Genomic DNA, 17,810 nt, shown 5'->3' with positions numbered 1-17,810 from the left:
GTTGTCACCTTTACAACAATTTCTTTAATTACAATGATTCTGACATTAATATGGACACTTGGTTCAATTAACAGAGGCCTTTTTTGGGCACTCTGAAGCATATTTGTCAAAAAATTTCATCTTGAAACTGCAATTGTTGGCCTTAATGTTGGTTTCTATTACAGATACACTAATGGCGGTGCTAGAACGTGACACTCTAGGAATCCGAGAAATTCGGTTATTTAATGCTGTCGTTCGTTGGGCAGAAGCAGAGTGCCAACGACAGCAGCTTCAACTCACTCCTGAAAATAAACGTAAAGTGTTAGGAAAAGCATTGTCGCTCATCCGGTTTCCACTGATGACTATTGAGGAGTTTGCAGCAGGTAATTCTGCAAAATTAAATATTAGTTAATTTAATTTTTAATATTTCACATTATAACTTGTTGGCATTTTAGAACCAGCAAAAGTTTATACTGTTTTTAGATTTAAATTGATGGGTGCTTTAGTGGTACATTATGACATGCTTGGTCTCAACACATGAAGTCTAAAAGGTAAAATTGGATATCTTCACATCAACTTGAAATATTGGAAAGCATGTTCATTTGTTTTCTTTTCCTTGTAAATTTATTGGATTGAACAAGATTACGTGTATTGATTTATCTCTATTCATTACCTCAAGTTCTGTTTTATTTTATTGTGATGTCTTTTTAAAGAAACAATTGCTCCCTCACCTAGCCTTTTTATTGGTTTGGATTGGTTAGCCTTTTAATTCCCCAAAAATAAACTTGAAATGATACATCACCAAAAACCACAAGTACGGTATGTAAAGTAGGGCAACTAGGGTAGTAATCTGCTGAGTGTCACTGCCAAGGTTGGCCACTGTTCAAACTCTTAACTCATTTGGGTGATATTCATTGTTGACTGGTGCAAATGTGGCATGAATCTTGTTACCAGATTACAGAGTAATTATAAATTATGTGAAATTAGAAACTTGCAGTGTTCCACTCCAGTTAAATATCTGCATAAGTGCAAGTGCATCTTAAAGAAAAATATTGTATGCCATTGGTCCCTATTAACTATAATAATCTCTCTGTTAGTTCCTTACTTCTGCTGCGCTTTGAGGTATTCAGTGAATATGTCGTGAGAGAAATTCATATGGGTCACGTAGGGACCTGCAGACTCGTTCAGAAAGTCAAACCTTTAATGAACAGGGCTGGAAAAATGAACAAAATAAAGCTTTTATTGTATTTGTGAATAAATTAAATAGTTGCTTACGGTTACTATTACTTTTAGTTTGTGACAAAATGGTTTATCCTGGTGTTGTTTCGAGCAGTCTTCTGATCAAGTTTGTCATTTCCTAAAGTTGCCTACATGAATCCTGTTCTGTCCTATTTAAGCTCACATGTGCCAACATCCTTTGATGTAATGCCACGCAAAAATATCCATTCTAAAGCAAGTGTAGACAGAAAGTACAAACGTGGTATTTGACTCTGAGGAATATTTTAAAGGACCTATCCAATCCTCAATTATATCCGTGAACGCACTTTATCATGAGTCACTGAATACCATTTTGGTAACTTCTACCTCAGCCCAGTAGAACTGAAGGCAATGGTTTGAAATTAGCTTTTTCTGAATAGATACTAAATAGGAAACCTATTTGACTGTCTAATTTCTGAAAGTGCAGTTTGCTATAACAGTATCAAGTAACACGTATTCCCCCCACCCCCACAGGACCTGCACAGTCAGGAATTCTAACAGACCGAGAAGTTGTTAGTCTTTTCCTACATTTTACAGTCAATCCAAAGCCTCGGGTAGAGTTTATTGACAGACCTCGCTGTTGTCTAAGAGGCAAAGAATGCAGCATCAATCGTTTCCAACAGGTGGAAAGCCGTTGGGGCTACAGTGGTACAAGTGACCGGATAAGGTAAAGTTTCTGTACAGGTTTGTTTCCCCAAGGATTATATGTGTATCTGAAAGCTGTGATGTGATGTGCACATTCTCAGTAACGCAAAAAGGCGCATTTCACTGTGTGTCTCGATATACATGAGACAAATAAATATCTTAATATCTTTTTCATCTGTGCTGGGTTAATTGGATATCCAGTGTCCCTAGCTAATCAATAATGAAGTTAATGTTCAAAACGTAAGGATTTTTAAAAAACTTTTATGATCAGGAATGCCCTGCCTGAAAATAGGTTGGATGTACATTTAGCAGTAAATATTAAAAAGAAGCTGAATAAATACTTGGTGAAAATGGTATTGCAGCATTATAGGGAAAGGAGTGATTGGCTAGGTCTTTCAAGAATGGGCAAAATAGTCTATATTATTCTAGTACAGTTGTATGATATCTGTTCACAGATCTGTCCCTTTTTAAAGAAAGGTATACAAATATTTTTCATTGGGCACTCAGTTACAGAAATCTCACAGGCCTTGATGGCCCTGCCGGTCGACCAGTGAAGGATCACCAGAGGAAGTATGAGGTGTAGCTAAAAATGAGATGTCGATCTATAGGTGTGCTAAATAGCATGCAACAGACAAAGCTAAGTGATCCCACAATCAACAGATCAGATTCAAATTCTTCTGTCCTGCCACATCCCGGGAGACACCATTGACTGGCATTTCAATTGGCTACAAGAAGCAAGGTACCCTGTGTCTAGGGATTCACCACCTGATGTGCCAAAGCTTTTCCACCATCTTTAAGATTGCAGTCAGGAGCATAGTACAGTTTTCTTCACTTTGTCTGGTATAGTGCAGTTCCAACGAGACTCGAAGCTTGTTACTATCCAGGATCATGCAGCCAACTTGATTGGCACCTCATCCATTCATTCCCTCCATCCATTCATTCCTTCCATCGTCATCACATCGTAGCTGCAATATGTGCCATCTGCCAAAGGCACTGCCTCTCTGGAAGAACTTTCTGAACCTGTGACTTCTACCATCAACTAGGGCAGGGCAGCAGGTGCATAGAAATATCACCACCTGCATGTTCCCCTCCAGGTCGCACAACGTAAATATTTTGTTCCTTTTTCATTATTTTGTAAGTCCTCAAACCTTTTTTTTTTTGCTTCGCCCCCACCCCCACACAACAACAATTAGCACTAACTTCACCCAAAAACTGAAAAACTGCAATGGTTCAAGAAGACACTCGCCAACACTTGTCAAGGGTATTTAAAGATGGGCAACAAATGTTGTCCTTGCCATTGATTCCTGCATCCCAAAAAAGCAAATAATTAAATAGTTTTAGAGAACACTGCATTGAAGGAATATTTTGAGAACATTACTGCTTTTATCACTAATAAAATACATCATGTTCATTTATTATATTATACCATAGGAAGGGAATTTGGTGCTGTTTGGGATGTCTTGCAGATATTTCATTATAATGCCTTGAAAAATACCTGTCTTGGTTAGAATTTTGAGAGATGTATTTAAACTGTATTAATATATCCTACATATTTTTAATACCACAGGTTTACGGTCAATAGGAGGATATTTGTAGTTGGGTTTGGCTTGTATGGATCAATACATGGGCCCACAGACTATCAAGTAAATATACAGGTAAAAATGTCTATTTGTAAAACACTTTCATTACATAGGAATATCCCAAAATCTTCAAACTCTAGTACTATAGCCACTGTTGTATTGTTGGAAATGCAACAGGAAGTTGAAGGATAACAAGTTCCCACTAACAGCAATATGACTATAATCGGGTAATTAGTATGTTATATTAGTTGAGGTATAAATATTGTTGGCTCACCAAACGGGCAGAACCCACTCCAGTTTCCTTCCACATTCCAAAGGTGTACGGTTAGGAAGTTGTGGGCATGCTATTTTGGCGCCGGAAGTGTGGCGACACTTGCGGGCTGCCCCCACCCAGAACACTGTGCAAAGATGCATTTCATTGTGTGTTTTGATGTACATGTGACTAATAAAGAAATCTTATTGCTTGTGGATCTTTTGCATCCATTTGAGGAAGTACTGGGACCTTTGTTCTGACATGGCTGTGATATCAGCTTAGATTATGCACTCAAGTACTGGAGTGGAACCCACCATTTCTGACTGGCAAGAAGTTGCAAACTGAGTCATGGCTGACTGAACTGATGTAGCCCGTGCTACTGTAATTACTGTTAATGGAAGAATTTAGGGATACTTGAGATGTGGAAGTATATTAGAAATGAGGGATAAGTTGACTGAGAGTAAATGGAATTGAGGTATCTAAATTTTAAAAAATTTTCTCAGAATAAAGCAGAATAATTGTTTTGTTTCAAATTATTTCTATATTTTCCAAAATTAATATCTAAGACTCTGCCTAGGTCACCAAACTATCTTTGATTTGTATACCTATTTGCAATTAATGTTAGATACTTTAGTTTAACTTTTTTCCAGAAAAAAAAACAATTTTACATTCTTTTTAGATATATAGGTATTGCTGACATATTTCAGTTATTGATAAATCTTGCACATCTTGAATTACTAGTCTTTGTGATGATGTTTGACAGTGGTGTTAGGTCTGAATTTCTAGCATTTTGACTTGGCAATAAAGAACGATGGGCACCCAGGTCATAGTGTACGATGCAATGGAACTTAAAAAGTGATATTGTTCATATAATATTACAGTTCTTGTGCCTTCTGGAGACAAAGCTTGAGAGTTTGTGGGACTGTAAATATGGCAACTGGAGACGTATCTTATTTCTACTAAACATAGTCAAAAGCTGGCATGAGTGAAAATCTATTTGTCACACCAACTTTTTCTGTAATGTTTTTAAAAAAAAACACATCAACCTGTGACTATATCTAACATCTAATTGTGTCTGAATATCGCAAAGGGTTTGGAGCTATCTTACGTGTTTTTTTTAGTTGTAGCAGGAACAAGCTGCAAACACTATTTAAAAATTACTGAGGTTGACTACCGTTTTAAAAATGGAGAAGAACAAAGGAAAGACATCAAAACAGAAGAATTGATCTCTCGTATATGTACTACTATGGAGCAACTGGGCTTTTGGTGTTTCTTATATCAATTGCTGAACGCACAAAGTGCTTTCTGTTACTTGTCTGCAGTTAACATTCCAGGCTTGTTTTCCTCTTCAGTCAATTTACATCTGACTACAAAAGATGTAAATCATAGTTTTGGTCATGCACTATCTTTGAAAATAATTTGCAAGATTACAAATGTTGTTTTCTGATGGCAGTTGTAAAAAAAAATATAAACTTATTGTAATATGTTGCATTTTTAGATTATCCACACTGACAGTAACACAATTTTGGGACAGAATGACACTGGCTTTAGCTGTGACGGGTCATCCAACACTTTCAGGGTTATGTTCAAAGAACCAGTGGAGATTTTGCCCAATGTTAATTATACTGCAAGTGCTACATTGAAGGTATGTTTATAGATTTGTTTTAAAATATTTTACTGTTTGGATTGAATTCTTTCGAAACAGTGGATTATCATTTACAAAGTTAGCAATTAACTGATTGGAAATCCATGTACCAGTTTAATCTAATAATCCCACCATGGTTATCAGCAACAACCGTCAGTGAAAATGAAGACAAAATTTGTACCACAAACAATACAGCTTGTATTTTTAATTTAAATTATCTACCTCTAAATTAGTTATGATGGCATCATTTCCTTTTTGTATCATGATGAAGTGGTTAAATGCATACTTTGATTAATGTATTTAAGTAGTTCCCAAATGTTTGGCCTTGATTTTTTTTTTACTCTTTTTCTGGCTTTGCTTTTAAAAAGTAAATTTCAATTTCCCATTTCTTGGAACCTTTTAAAATAATGTACCTACATCACTGCTCTGCATCTCACAGGTATGGTCTTTAAAAAGTCTTCAGCAGGAGGTGGCCTTGTCATGTTTTTTTTCCAGCTTGCCCAGCTGGGTAACTGTTTTCACTGTACATTTTCCTCCACACCAACCCTACTTTGGTCAACCCATAGAAAATGCTCTGTACTTAATTCATTAAGCAGATTAGAGATCACTATACCATGAATCAATCTAGGTAGTAATATGATTGAGTGGCATGCTATTCCTCCTGGCTCTTTTTGAATATCATTTCTCAAAAATTCCTTTCCATTATTTACATGGGGCTGTCATTGTTCTTCAGTACCATAATTTGTTATACAAATTTTACTTGGTTTCTGTGATCCATGAAAGATTACTTAAAATTTCTTTCTATTTAAAATTTCTCTGTAGGGTCCAGATTCTCATTATGGAACAAAAGGACTTCGTAAAGTCATCCATGAATCTCCCACAACGGGCACTAAAACTGTCTTCACTTTCTGTTATGCTGCTGGAAATAATAATGGAACATCAGTAGAGGATGGGCAAGTCCCGGAGATTATCTTTTATACGTAGTCAAGCTCTGTGGGACCTTGAGATCTTGGTTGGTCTCACAAATACAAACTGATTGTATGCTACTGTATATTTGAAATGAAGAGTAATGTGCCTACTACTAGGCACAAGTTTTGAATATTGTGCTTTATTTTAAAATTTTATTGGCTGACAAGTGTAGAGAAAAAGCTTATTTTCCTTTTTTTTTCCTTCTCCTCTGCTCTGTATTGTCACAGAATGTAGGAGTATTGATATTGTGGTGCCAATTCTAAGCAGTTGTTTTGCTTAATGATGTGAGAAATGCACTTATGTAACCAGGGCTGTAGCAAAGCTGAGTGTTTAAGCCTTGAAGTTTCAGTTTAAAGACCCAGAGCATTATTATAATGAAGAAGGGTCATGGTTATGGTTAAGGCCAAAGACATTACACTGCATACGAGGAGAGCTTCAAATAAGTGTATAACACATTACTATGTAAAAAACTTTGGATTGTACCAGCAGCTTATGACGCAAGGAACAAAATCCAGATCTTTAAACAGGGAATCTGTTAACTTGTAATGTTTAATGAAGTGTATTAGTAAATAAATGTTTATCAGCACCAAATATAACTAGAAAGCTAAAATATGTCCAATCCATTTTCAGCTCTTGCTCTCCTTTTAACATTTTGTGAATGGTCTATCCTAACAGTTCAGTGGAAAATCTCTCAAACTGTTATTGTGATAACATATTTAGTCAGTTATATATGGGTCCAATTTCTTGGGAAGTTATCTGCAAAGTAGTATGTGTCAACATACTAAAGAGTAATGGTTTCTGTTACTGGTGTAAAATACAATTAAAGCAAATATACACAGTATGGCTTTCCAAGAGAGAGGTGATTTTTTTTGTCAGTAGTTTCAAGAACTGTCATTGAGAATCTGGAATATTAAATAAATGTAGGTCAACATCAATTCGGCAGTTAACCTGTAGTCTGATATGTTTTCAAATGTAGAGCAGCCCACCCTGAATTTCATGAAGGTACAGAGTTGCCAGATCTTTAATTGTCCTTGGTATGGGTGATGTACGTTAGGTGGAATTCAAACAGAATAAGAATAGTGATGTTACTATGGCTACTGTATGATACAGGTCAGTTTGAAATAAAAGGTATCCTCTACTTAGAAAGGATGGCATCATTAAAGCTACAGGGATTGGGGAAAATTAGAAGGATCTTACCGGGAGTTATGTTGCATTCTCACATTATATTTGTAAAACATTAAAATAATTTTATGAAGAAATGAAAGTAAACAATTTGGAGGAAAGAAAGATCCTATTCCTCCAGTAATTTTAAGGCCACACCTTAACAGCCCCGTGTGTGTGTGTGTTTGTTTCGATGATTAATTTTTATTTCCAAAAATCTTGCACTACTTCCCTTTGCTACCACTTTGATTTCATGCTCATTATATTTTGTAATAATTTGCTTAATTTGTCTAAAACACTAGAAAGCATCGGTATTTACTGGTTTAATAGAGAAAAAACATGATTGTGCAACTACAGAAGAAAGGTTTGACTTCGATGCTAGATTGGTTTCAGCTTGGCTCAAGGTGGTATTTATTTTAAAAATGCAGGGATTAACACACAGAACTATATAAATTTCAACACTGAAAACCAGTTGTAGGCCCACACTGAACCCATTTACTCCAATACCATTTTACTTGTGTTCTGTTGTACCTCTTTAAATTAATAAAATCATACCTATGTGTACATAGCTGTAGCAAACACAAACATTTGTAGTCAAAAACACAATGCTGGAAGTACTCAGCAGGCCAGACAGCATCTGTGAAGAGAAGCAGATCGATGACCTTTCATCAGAACCCAGGAAAAGTTAGGAATCAAATGTGCTTTATACTGCAGAGAAAGGAGAGGGGTAGAGAAATGGAACGTCTGTGATTAGGTGGAGACCGAGGGAGACTGAATGACACACGTGGTGGTAGTGCCAGCTGAGAGAGTGTGGTGAAGGCTTGTTTACATTTGTATCTAGTGAACCATTAAGGAAAAATGGTCTGTGTATGTTTCCCTCTATCAAATGATTAAAACTGAACAGTAATGCATTAAAGTGTCCTTTTTAAATTTTAGAAAACTTTAGCCTCCCTATTATATTTAGAAAGTAATTGAAATAGTTTACATATTGATTTTGTTCCTTTTGTTTTACTTGTGTGCTCTTCAAGGTCACAACTTCTATGTGTACCATTTGGATGAAACTTAAAAATACCTTTTACCAACAGCATTGTAATTAATTACTCAAGGTTGGAAAAACAAAGGTGCTAATTGGCCAACCATCTCTATATGAGATTGGTAATTGTGCCATTTTGAAATTCAAATCCTGCCTTGTAAGTAATATTGAACAGTATTTTCTCTATCTTGCATACAGTATTTACAAGTACATATTGACCATTTCATCAATACAGAATGGCCAAATTTAATCTCAATGAAGAAATGAGAAAGGATAGGACAGTTTTCCTTGCCACTGCCCACAGCTTGACCCTGTAAAATCTTCAACTGAAACATGTGTCTTTTTTACCTGCAGAAGGGACTTGCCAAAATACTAATTAATTTATTTCACAAACCATTTGGTGCATACATGCAATTGAAGTCCTTGTACTTAAACACATTAGGGTTATTTGTAGTTGATTCGAGTTGAAGTATTGAACTACAGTTTTTTTGTGGAAGTTGCTGTGATCTACCCATATAGAAAACAATTCTGTGGTATTTTAAATAATGTCATGGTTTCATTTTGGTTTAAGGACTACTTAACACTTTCTCAGGTTCAGACAATTTTAAGTTTTTCAATGTGTTATTTTGAAGCAACTTGAATCACAGCACCAGATTTCCCTCAAGCTAATAAAATCTTCAATATGTAGGAAACAAAGATGAATAATGGGTAAATACAGAGGTAAGATAAAGAAGCTAGTGATGATAAATTAGCAAGGTGTGGTTAACGCCGCCTTCCTTCTAATGCCTTAAGAGTCTTTTATGAGCCAACCTTTAAGTGGGCCCCATCTTTAAAACAGCCATGACAGAAAAATCATAATTCAAAATGGTGAAATCCAATAAGAACAGCATGTATTGCTTTCAGTGATACCTTGAGAATTTCAGATAAATTTGCAGTGGCTCATAGTAAGCTATTGCCAACTAAGTCTTCAGCCATATGCAAGTTCACATTTTTTTGTAAGGAAATGCTTATCTAAAATGCTTGGCTATTTCAGGACTTTAATGAAAAAGAACTGAAGATCTAAAGATAGATACTTAACAAATGCATGATGTAGCTCAAACATTCAGAGATATGTTAGCAAACTGCTATTGGAAATTGCAAGATTCTGCCCAACTCAAAGCCAGGAAACACCTTAGTTGTGATGATTTCTAATGAGTCACTTGATAATTTTAGAAATAGTGCATGCACTTTATGCTATTGGAATCAGCTATTGAGTGCAGTTGAACTTTGTGTATTTGGGGAAACTTGAATAAGAACACAGTTATCTCCCCTGGTGATGCACTGAAACTTGAAGGCTTGCTGAACAGCGACATTGCTATGGCCCTTTCATCAACCAATACACAAGTCGTGGCATTATTTAAAGAGAATTCTTTGCTTATTTAGACTTTGAATGTATTGCTAATTTTATTGTAGAAACTGCCTGTCAGAATTTGCAAATAAATATCATGTAAATTTTTAAAAGGAGTACTTAGAATCTTAGATACTGTAGGAAGAATGTATAAAATGATCAGTAAACCTTTATGTATTCTCACTTAAGCTTTGAGAGCTTATTTTGTCAAGATGTCCACAATAATTCAGTAAGTCTGCAGTGGAAGTGTGGAATGGCAGTTGTACATGATTGCATCAGTGAAGGTTCCCAAAAGGAGAGTATTTGAGGGAGCTTACAAATCGCAGAAGCAAGATTTTGTTGCAAACTGAAATACAAGTATCGAAGCATTCCCAGAAGGGATAAAAAGGCAATATGGCTCAGGCCATGCAACAAGTGTGTTGTCCTTAAATTTAAACAAAAATAATGTATCCGTGTTAAAATCAAAATATCACTGTAATTATAATTACCTTTACCCCTTGCCACACAAATCCAGGAAAGATGTTATGTGGTAATATGATTCAATTTTCTGTTGAAATGTGTATTTTTGTTTTGATTGACTTGCAACTCTGAAACACTTGAATAGATTATATAAAATTTGAATTCAATCCAGAGAAATGCTGCAGGTTCTGTTTTCATTGGAGTAATTTGGAAAAATGTAACAAATCACTAAATGCAGTAACTCCATTAGTTTCCATGACCATTTAGAATTTTTGAACTGTAATATTACAGTAATATGCACTTTACAAACTTGCAGAGCTATGAATTTAATGAGATTGCTATTTCCATTACTGCCATTAGTTGGCCATTAGTGGTACTGCAGCGCTGTTACTTAGAACCACAATGTATTTTTTATATATATAATCTCAATTGTGTGTCTAACTTCATTCTGGAATACAGAAGTACAATATTCATGTATGGTAATCTAATAGTCCCTTTGATTAGGTGGTGGGGAAACAAAAGTTGGTCAGTGAATGTTGGATCGGGAAATAAATGCAGGAAATACGGATTTTTAGGTAAGATATTGTTATTGGATCATTTTCCTCAGCACTGGAAATTCAACACAATGTATTTGAGCATTCAGCCATTTTGAACACTTGTATCATTTATTAATGGCATTTAAGTGCATTAGAATGATTTCTGCTTGAGACCATTTTTGATCAATAGTGACTGGACTGAGGCAATGTACAGACTAAATAATCGGTGGAAGAGAGTTAACCAGGCAATTCAACCATTTAAAGGGTTCTGATTGATGTGTATACAAGATCAGCCCTAGAGACTTTTGATGTTTTTATTCAACAACTTATTATTTATGTGATTTAGTAAAAAAATAAACACTATTCATGAATGTGTATGAATCCCTGAATTCAAAATTGCTTCAAATCCTTAAATGATGTGAGTGTGTGCATGTTACAATTAAAGAATACACAACAAAAAAAAGTCATTGGCAAAAATATTATCCAAGTATTGATATGATAGATGAAGCCCGAAAAATGTTTCACAAATCTACTTTGTTAAAATAAAACATTTTAAAAAAAAGTTTGTGTAATTCACTTTTGATGCTTGTGCATCTTGTACATTCACAACTTAATTATTGCAGTACCTGTTTATATGTTTGATTTTTAAGTCTACAGTTGTTTCATACTTTATATAAAATATTGTGCAGTTTGGAAAGCCTTCCTGTTCTCTATTGTCAGATGACTGAAATCATTGTTGTATTTGCATTTTATCACCCTTCTCAGAATACCCAAGTACTCACAACCAGGCAAGTAATGCTGTCCTGTAAATGAATGCAGCTTCCAGTGTGCACTCAAGGTTCCACAAACAACACTGGAATGATTACAGTAAAACTCCAAAAGCATGCTCTGGACTTTAATGCCAGGCTAGCAGATCTTCCTGACTATTGGGTGTTATTCCTACAAATACCCCATGTTTTAAGTTCACTTTTTTTTGATGCTCCACAATATTACAATAAATTTAACAGCAAAACTGGTACGTTTAAGGGGAGTGTTGGAACCTAGGGTCTTGTTGAGTTTCTGGGAGCACGGGAATGGGAAGCCCTATTGAGTTTCAGGGGAACATGCGGAAATGGCACCTGGGAGCCAGATGCTGAACCATTGTGATTTTTGGGCAGGAGATAATTGAAGTTTTATGGTATTCAGTTTTTGGTGGTGGCAATTGGAGGTTGAACATTGAACTCTATTTTTCCAGTAGAATTTTTGTTTTTTAGATCTTTTTTAAATATAGTCTATGTGCATTGAACAGACCAAGTACAAGTTGGGACAAATGTGACATTTACAAAAGAGAACAAAACATCTATGAAATATCAGAAGTAGTACAAAATCTAGTTTTGTGGAATATAAACTCTACAGAGAACAAAATTTATTGAGTGGGAAGTTTAATGGTGTTCTCCAGGTTTTGCATTGGTATTTAACTTTAAATTTAATATTCCTTTCACCGTTAGTGGTAGACAAAGTGTCTGCTAGTGGCAGTTGTGCATGTAATGAGATGATCAGCTGGAACTGGTTGATAATTATTGTCAATGGGGCTAGCTCAGGTTGGGGCTATCCCAGCTCGCATACAGAGAGGAGGTGATTGCTAATGTTTGGAATATGTAGTACAGAGTACAAGTTCTACAGAATATGAAACTCAGGACTTTGGTGTGGGGGGGAAATGAAACCAAAAAGAACTGCTGTTTTTCTGCTTTAAGCAAACATAAGAGCTGAAATGGTAAGGATGAGCAACAGAAACTGATGTTTTGATAAATTTGGGGGTGGGGGGATGCTGTTGGGGAACAAGCAAGAGGATAGGAAAGTAAGTATGGCAATTTTGTTTCCCTCTGATAAGGACTTGAATTGTAACAAAATACAAAAATTGTAAGCAAAATAGATATCTTAAAATGAAGTTATTAACTAAACTAAATTGCAGCTAAAAATTACAATTTTCCATGTGGAAAATGTAATTATTAATTGAACGACAGATTTGGCATGGCAAGGGAAGTGTTATGGCTGCAGTGTGTGAGAGTTGCAGACAACTATGATCTGCAGCAGGAGGGAGGTGGTTTGGAGATCCAGAAGGTTGTATTGAAGGAGCCCTGGGTTTCGTATTTGTCCAGCCCAAACAGAAGAGCAAACTGACCACAGCACTGTGTGTGTTAAGTTAGAGGAGAATGAAAAGAATGTAGTAGTTGTAGAGGTAGTATAGTCATGGATAAATACTGTTTTCAGAATCTGAGCATTAGTCCCAAAGGCTCTATTATCCTCTCAGTTAACAATTTATCCTCTGGGCTGGAGAAGAACTTGGAGTGGAAGGTAAAAGATTCAGATTTTGTAATCCATGTAGGTAACAGCAACATGGGTGGAACTAAGAAGGAGGTTCTGATGAACGGCCAGCATCCAAATTAAACAGTAGAACCACAAGGATAATCTCTGAATTACTCCACTGAAGCACGTGCATATTGGCATAGGGTTGACAATATTAAAGAGTTGAATGTATAGATTGAAGAGTGTGGGAGAAAAAAGTTAAATTCATATGGGACTGGCACCAATACTGAAAAACATAAGGAGAAGGTAAAGGCCATTTGGCCCTTCATACCTGGTCTTCTGTTCACTAAATTTATAGCTGATATTTTACCTCATTTCCTGAACTTCCCCGTATCACCTGATTCCCTTAATATCTAGGAATCCATTAACCCCTGCATTGAATATAATTAGTAACCTCCACAGCTCATTTGAGTATCAAATTCCAAAGATTCAATATCCTCTGGGTGAAGAAATTTTTGATTTTTTGACTGAATTGCTGACCTTGTGTTTTGAGATGGAGGATCCTGGATTTCCATGTTCTAGATACAACAGCCAGGGCAAAAAAAAAAATTAACTTTGCATCTACCCTGACAAGCATTGTAGTAAGTTTACACATTTCAATGAGATGACACCTTGTTCTTCTAAACTCTAGGCCCAGTCTGCTTAATCTGACCACAGATGAAAAACTTGCTGTTACGGGAATCAATTGGGTGAGCCTGTCCTGCACTCCATTGGGATGCCTTTCATTTGAATTGGGCTGGGTCTGGGGTATTGCAGTGAAGCAAATAACTGGGGCTATTGACAGGACTTTAAACAACTGTGGTGTGGGAAAGGTTCAGGTAAAAGGACATTTTAAAAGCTAAAAGGGAAAGGACAAGGCAAAAATGGCAGGCAGTGGAATGTGCAATGATAACTAGGGTATTATAACAATGGACAGAGCCTACAGACACAAAAATGCAACTGCAGATTGTCAGAGTAAGATAAAATGTTAAAAAGACAAATAAAAGGATCATTATCTGAACATGCACAACATCTATCCTGTTACCAATGAGTTAATTGCACAAATAGAAGTAGAAATGATCTGAAGAACATAAGTGGTTGCTATCTGACCAACGTTGGGAACTACATATTCTGGGGTTCTTGGAAGGATAGGCTGAAAGGGGGGGGGGGGAATAAGTAGGGTAGATCTGTAAAGGAGTGTAGCAGATGGAGTGTAAAAGTAGGGAAATCTTGGTACAAAGATACAGGGCTTTGCTGAGATCACATCTGAGATATTGCATACAGATCTGGTTACCTTATTTAAGGAGGCCAATACTTGCACTGGAGGTAGATGACAGGATGTTCATTAGTTGATTCCTTGGATGAAAGGATTGACCTGTAAGGAAAAGTTGAACACGTTGGGCCTGTTAGAGGTGGAGCTGAGAAAAAAGAGAGGTAACCTTATTGAAACATAAGATTCTGAGAGAGTTTGACAGGGTAGATGCTAAGGGTATGTTTCCTCTTGTGCGGGAATCTGGAACAGGGGCCATGGTTTTAGAGTAAGACAGATGAGGATGTTTTTCTCTCAGAGAATAATGAATCTTGGACACTCTCTAACCCAGAGACCCCTGAAGATGGAGTCATTCACAAGATTTTTGGTCTATAGAAAGATCAAGGATTATATGGAACAGGGAGAAAAATAGGGCTGAAGCCAAATTCAGATTACCCATGATCTTATTCAATGGCAGAGCGGATTTGATGAGCCATATGTCCTACTCTTGCTTTTTTTTTATGTTCTTCTGAATAATGTTGAAGCAGTTACCACTTGGGGTGTTTCTCAATCCAGTACTGATGATATCCTATCATTCCAAAGCAACATCAGCAAAGCAGATAGAAACCTATATCTGATCAATATAATTTGGAGAGTCTTGTTTAAATTGTGGTATATTGGTTGGAAATACTCCAAATTAGGACTATATGATGTGTTTCAAGATCTTTGAACAGGAGAAGAAGACAAGATGAAGGATTACTGCAGGGGCCCATGGGCAAGGGGTGAATCCAATCCACAGCTCGCACCTTCTGTCATGCTTTCAGCACATTGGCTGAAGGAAGGATTTGCCTTCACCCCCAAGGTAGACATAGATGACATCAACAGCTTCATACAGTACCTTTAATGTGGAAAATGTTCTAAGCAGCTTCCTAGGAGTGTCATCAAACAGAGTTTGATGTGGAATGGTACATGGAAATTTGAGGTAGATGAGTTAAATTTGGTAAAAGACAAGCTTTAAAGGAGAAAAACCAAAGAATTTTGGGAATTCTGAGCCTTGGCAGCTAAAGGTACTGCCACCAGCACTGTTGCAACTAGATAATGGGAACGTGCAAGAGGCCATAATTGGAAGAGTGCAGAAATCTTGGAGGGGTGTAGGGCTGCAGGAGGTAAGGGGTGAGGTCAAAATGGTGACCTGACTGTCCACTCGATTTATGCCTCTTATCATCTTGTACACCTCTATCAAGTCCCCTCTCATCCTCCTTCTCTCCAAAGAGAAAAGCACTAGCTCACTCAACCTATCCTCATAAGACATGCTCTCCAATCCAGGCAGCATCCTGGTAAATCTCCTCTGCACCCTCTCTAAAGCTTCCACATCCTTGCTATAATGAGGCGACCAGAACTGAACACAATACTCAAAGTACTCTATGTATGTCTTTTTTCTTAAATAAAAAGGTTTACATTACTGAATGTAACAACCATGAATGTAAAGGTTTTTTGCACTGTTTCTTCCTTTGTACATATTTTTTATTATGAATAAAATTTATTTTTGAAATAAGAAAAAGGTGATGCCCGTGAATCCCTGCCTCACCTGGAAGGGCTGTTTAGGTCCCTGGATGGTGGTGAGGGAGGAGGTGAAGGAACAAGTGTTGCACCTCCTATGATTGCAGGGGAAGGAGCCAGGGAATGGGGTTGGGTGGGTGGGAGGGAAGGGATGAATGGACCAGGGAGCCTGCAGAAAGCATAAAGGGGAGGAGAGGAGAAGGTGTGGCTGGTGGTGAGATCCTGTTGGAGCTGGTGGAAATCCTGAAGGATGATATGCTGGATGCGGAGGCTAGTGGGGTGAAAGGTGAGGACCAAGGAAATTCTATGTCTCTTCTGTCTGGGCAGGGTATGAGAACAGACATGGGGTAAATGGAGGATATGCATGGGAGGGTTCCATCAACTACAGCAAAGAGAAAGCAATGTTTCCTGAAGAAGGAGAACATCTCAGAGGTTCTGGAGCAGAGCACCTCATCTTGAGAACAGATGTGGCAGAGACAGAAAAACAGAGATGGCATCCTTGCAGGACACAGGGTGGGAAGTAGCTGTGGGTCTCCATGGGTTTATAGCAGATATCGGTGGATTGTTTGTCTCCTGAGATGGGGATAGAGAGATCCAGAAAAAGAAGAGAAGTGCCAGAAATAGTCCAAAAGAGAAAAAATGAGCTGAGAGAGAGAGAGAGAGAGAGAGAGAGAGCCAAGATACCTAGCTGCAGATTGAAGAGAATTGAAATCAGTCGAGTTTATTGCCATATGCACAAGTACATGTATGCAGAGGTGTGATGAAAAACTTGCAGCAGCATCACAGGAACAAAGCATCATATAAGCAGCATTCACAAGAAAAACAAATTTAATTGGTATTGGTTTATTATTGTCACTTGTACCGAGGTACAGTGAAAAACTTGTCTTACAAACCGATCTTACAGGTCAATTCATTACACGGTGCAGTTACATCAAGTTAGTACAGAGTGCATTGATGTAGTACAGGTAAAAACAATAACAGTACAAAGTAAAGTGTCACAGATACAGAGAAAGTGCAATGCAATAAGGTGCAAGGTCACAACAAGGTAGATCGTGAGGTCATGAGGTCATAGGTCAGAGTCCATCTCATCTTATAAGGGAACTGTTCAATAGTCTTATCACTATGGGGTAGAAGCTGTCCTTAAGTCTGGCGGTACATGCCCTCAGGCTCCTGTATCTTCTACCCGATGGAAGAGTAGAGAAGAGAGAATGTCCCGAGTGGGTGGGGTCTTTGATTATGCTGGCTGCTACACCAAGACAATGAGAGGTAAAGACAGAGTCCAAGGAGGGGAGACTGGTGACCGTAATGCGCTGGGCTGTGTCCACAACTCTCTGCAGCTTCTTGTGGTCTTGGGCAGAGCAGTTGCCGTACCAAGCCATGATACATCCTATTCTATGGTGCATCAGTAAAAGTTGGTGAGAGTCAAAGGGGACAAACCAAATTTCTTTAGCCTCCTGAGGCAGTAGAGGCGCTGGTGAGCTTTCTTGGCCATGGTATCCCTGTGGTTTGTCCAGGACAGGTTGTTGGTGATGTTCACTCCCAGGAACTTGAAGCTGTCAACCCTCTCAACCTCAGCACCATTGATGTAGACAGGTGTATGTACACCGCCCTTTTTCCTGAAGTCAATGGCAAGCTCTTTAGTTTTGCTGACATTGAGGAAAAGGTTGTTGTCATGATACCATCCCACTAAGCTCTCTATCTCCTTCCTGTACTCCGATTCATCACTGTTTGAGATACGGCCTACAACGGTGGTATCATCTGCAAACTTGTAG

General features: G+C 37.5%; 1 protein-coding gene across 4 annotated transcripts in view; it reads left to right on the top strand.

The window, feature by feature from the left end:
- The window catches only part of LOC127582355 (BTB/POZ domain-containing protein 2-like), a 31,105-nt gene extending 19,306 nt beyond the window's left edge, over positions 1 to 11,799 (top strand). For 2 of the 4 annotated variants that reach the window (XM_052037521.1, XM_052037522.1), the window contains 5 exons: positions 165 to 362; positions 1,711 to 1,903; positions 3,449 to 3,536; positions 5,213 to 5,359; positions 6,182 to 11,798. In XM_052037521.1, coding sequence (XP_051893481.1) covers positions 165 to 362; positions 1,711 to 1,903; positions 3,449 to 3,536; positions 5,213 to 5,359; positions 6,182 to 6,343 — 788 coding nt within the window. In that variant the 3' untranslated portion in view covers positions 6,344 to 11,798. Of the gene's footprint in view, positions 1 to 164; positions 363 to 1,710; positions 1,904 to 3,448; positions 3,537 to 5,212; positions 5,360 to 6,181 lie in introns of all 4 variants that reach the window. The other 2 variants (XM_052037520.1, XM_052037523.1) reach the window with 2 other exon arrangements.
- Positions 11,800 to 17,810: the final 6,011 nt, after the last annotated feature.

Source organism: Pristis pectinata, chromosome 24 (genome assembly GCF_009764475.1).
Source record: "Pristis pectinata isolate sPriPec2 chromosome 24, sPriPec2.1.pri, whole genome shotgun sequence".
In the NCBI taxonomy this organism is placed as follows: Eukaryota; Metazoa; Chordata; class Chondrichthyes; order Rhinopristiformes; family Pristidae; genus Pristis; species Pristis pectinata.
This window is presented reverse-complemented; position numbering and strand designations above follow the sequence as displayed.